Below are 2,333 nucleotides of genomic sequence, written 5' to 3' on the forward strand. Positions count from 1 at the left end.
TGTTTCGCCCTCAGTTTCGAGATCCATCCGGAACGCTTTTAGATAGGATCCTCAGTGAGATCGCACTCGATTGAATCGGTCTGCCTCTACAGCCCAAGGAGGCGGGTTCGCCGAGGCCGCTCCAAGGCCAAAGCGAGAAGACCTTACTGCGCACGCGCAATAGGCAGCCGATGGAGCCACCGATGGAGCCGTCCGGAGGGGAGCAAGAGCCCGGAGCCGTCAGGTACCGAGCACCGGAGGGGCCGGGAAAGGGAAGAAGGACCTGGGGGAGAGGAGCTCAACTGGGCCGGGTCTGGGGGCCGCTCTTAGGAGCCGGGGCGCAGAAGCATAACGGAGGCGGACTCGCTGGTGACTGCGGCCCGGGGACGCCACCGCCAACGCCCCTTTACCCGCAGGCTCCTGGACCTGCCTTGGGAAGACGTGCTGCTCCCACACGTCCTGAGCCGGGTGCCGCTACGCCAGCTGCTCCGGTTGCAGCGCGTCAGCCGAGCCTTCCGGGCGCTGGTACAGCTGCACCTGGCGGGGCTGCGCCGCTTCGACGCCGCTCAGGTGAGAGCAGGAGGCCAAAACCCCGCCCCGTCTGGGTACCGCCCCCGCCCCCGCCCCGCCTCCAGCCCAGCCCCCCAGCCTGTCTGTCTACCCTTGCGGACCCTCCGGGTCCTCCAAGAGTGCCGGCGGAACGATCCACGCCGCGGGAAGTACTCTCAAAGGGCGAGGGCCGGGTGTCAACTCAGAAGGCGCTTGGGGTCTCTCCTGGGAGGGCAGGTGGCAAACCCCGAGGGCGGGTTGCTGACTGGAAAGAACTCTTCGGGGGCGGAGAAGCAGCGTCCGTCCCGCCCCCGGGACCCGCTGAGAGTCGAGGTGCCTCCCTGCCCGCAGGTGGGTCCGCAGATTCCGCGGGCCGCCTTGGCCTGGCTGCTGCGGGACGCTGAGGGGCTGCAGGAGCTGGCGCTGGCGCCGTGTCACGAATGGCTGTCGGACGAGGATCTGGTGCCTGTGCTGACGCGGAATCCGCAGCTGCGGAGCGTGGCGCTGGCCGGCTGCGGGCAACTGAGCCGCCGCGCGCTGGGGGCGCTGGCGGAGGGCTGCCCCCGCCTGCAGCGCCTTTCGCTCGCGCACTGTGACTGGGTAGATGGCCTGGCGCTGCGCGGCCTCGCCGACCGCTGTCCGGCCCTTGAGGAGCTGGACCTCACCGCCTGCCGTCAGCTCAAGGATGAGGCCATCGTATACCTGGCGCAGAGGCGCGGCGCGGGCCTCCGCAGCCTCTCGCTGGCAGTCAACGCCAATGTGGGGGACGCCGCGGTCCAGGAGTTGGCCCGGAACTGCCCGGAACTCGAGCACCTCGACCTAACCGGCTGCCTCCGCGTCGGAAGCGACGGCGTCAGGTGCCTGGGCATGGGATCGGTGGGTTGGGAAGAGGACAGTCACTCACTTAGCCTCGGGTTAGGGGCGGGCTGTAGCTGTCGCAAGGCAGAACTGTGGTGCTCTTTTTCTGCTACCACGGCACCCCCATTCAGACCAGGAAAGGCTTCTAGGATTGCCTAGACCATAGAGCCCATAGTTGAGAAAAAACCAAAAAACTTTTTTGAAACAGTATTTTACACGTTGGCAGATTGCACATAGTCAGGTTTCTGGCTTTTCTTCAACTAGGGGGGGAAATCTTGAAATCCTGGGCGGAGCCAAGGAGCAGTTTCCCCCTTTAAGAGACAGGAGAAAGTCTCTGGTTCCCTGGAGACTTTGAATGTATGACCCCACCCAGACTCCCCTCCCTCGTTTATGGAGGGGGAAGAGTATGCTCTGAGTTTGAGGGAGACAGGGGCTTTGCTGGCTCCCCCACCGTGGGCGCAGCGGCTTCTGGCCCCCAGCCTCACCCGGCTCCTTCCCCAGGACGCTGGCCGAGTACTGCCCCGCGCTGCGCTCGCTGCGGGTGCGGCACTGCCACCATGTGGCCGAGCCCAGCCTGAGCCGCTTGCGGAAGCGCGGCGTGGACATCGACGTGGAGCCGCCGCTGCATCAGGCGCTGGTGCTGCTGCAGGACATGGCAGGCTTTGCACCCTTTGTCAACCTGCAGGTCTGACCTGTCTGCCGACGGGGCACAGCTGGACTGTGTGGCGGGGCCTGACTATGAACTGTAGGGAAACTGGACTGTGGGGGCCTCTGGTTAGAGGCAGATGCCCTGCCCCACTCTGGAGCTTCAAATAAAGAGATTTTTACCCCCACTTGCCTGCCGCTGCTGCCCTGTTGGAGATAAGGGATATGAAGTTGGGAGAGAGGTCAGACACAGTACCCCATCACCCCAGTGCTGAACAGAAATGACCAGAATGCACTCACAC

The 2,333-nt window shown here is 64.7% G+C and overlaps 1 protein-coding gene across 1 annotated transcript; it reads left to right on the top strand.

The window, feature by feature from the left end:
• The first annotated feature begins 115 nt into the window (after positions 1-115).
• FBXL15 (F-box and leucine rich repeat protein 15) lies at positions 116-2,237 on the top strand. Its single transcript, XM_032313560.1, has 4 exons — positions 116-223; positions 396-549; positions 880-1,385; positions 1,888-2,237. The coding sequence occupies exons 1-4, from the start codon at positions 171-173 to the stop codon at positions 2,075-2,077; spliced, it is 903 nt and encodes a 300-aa protein (XP_032169451.1). The 5' UTR covers positions 116-170; the 3' UTR covers positions 2,078-2,237.
• The last annotated feature ends 96 nt before the right edge of the window (positions 2,238-2,333 follow it).

This window comes from Mustela erminea, chromosome 14 (assembly GCF_009829155.1).
Source record: "Mustela erminea isolate mMusErm1 chromosome 14, mMusErm1.Pri, whole genome shotgun sequence".
NCBI classification, from domain to species: domain Eukaryota; kingdom Metazoa; phylum Chordata; class Mammalia; order Carnivora; family Mustelidae; genus Mustela; species Mustela erminea.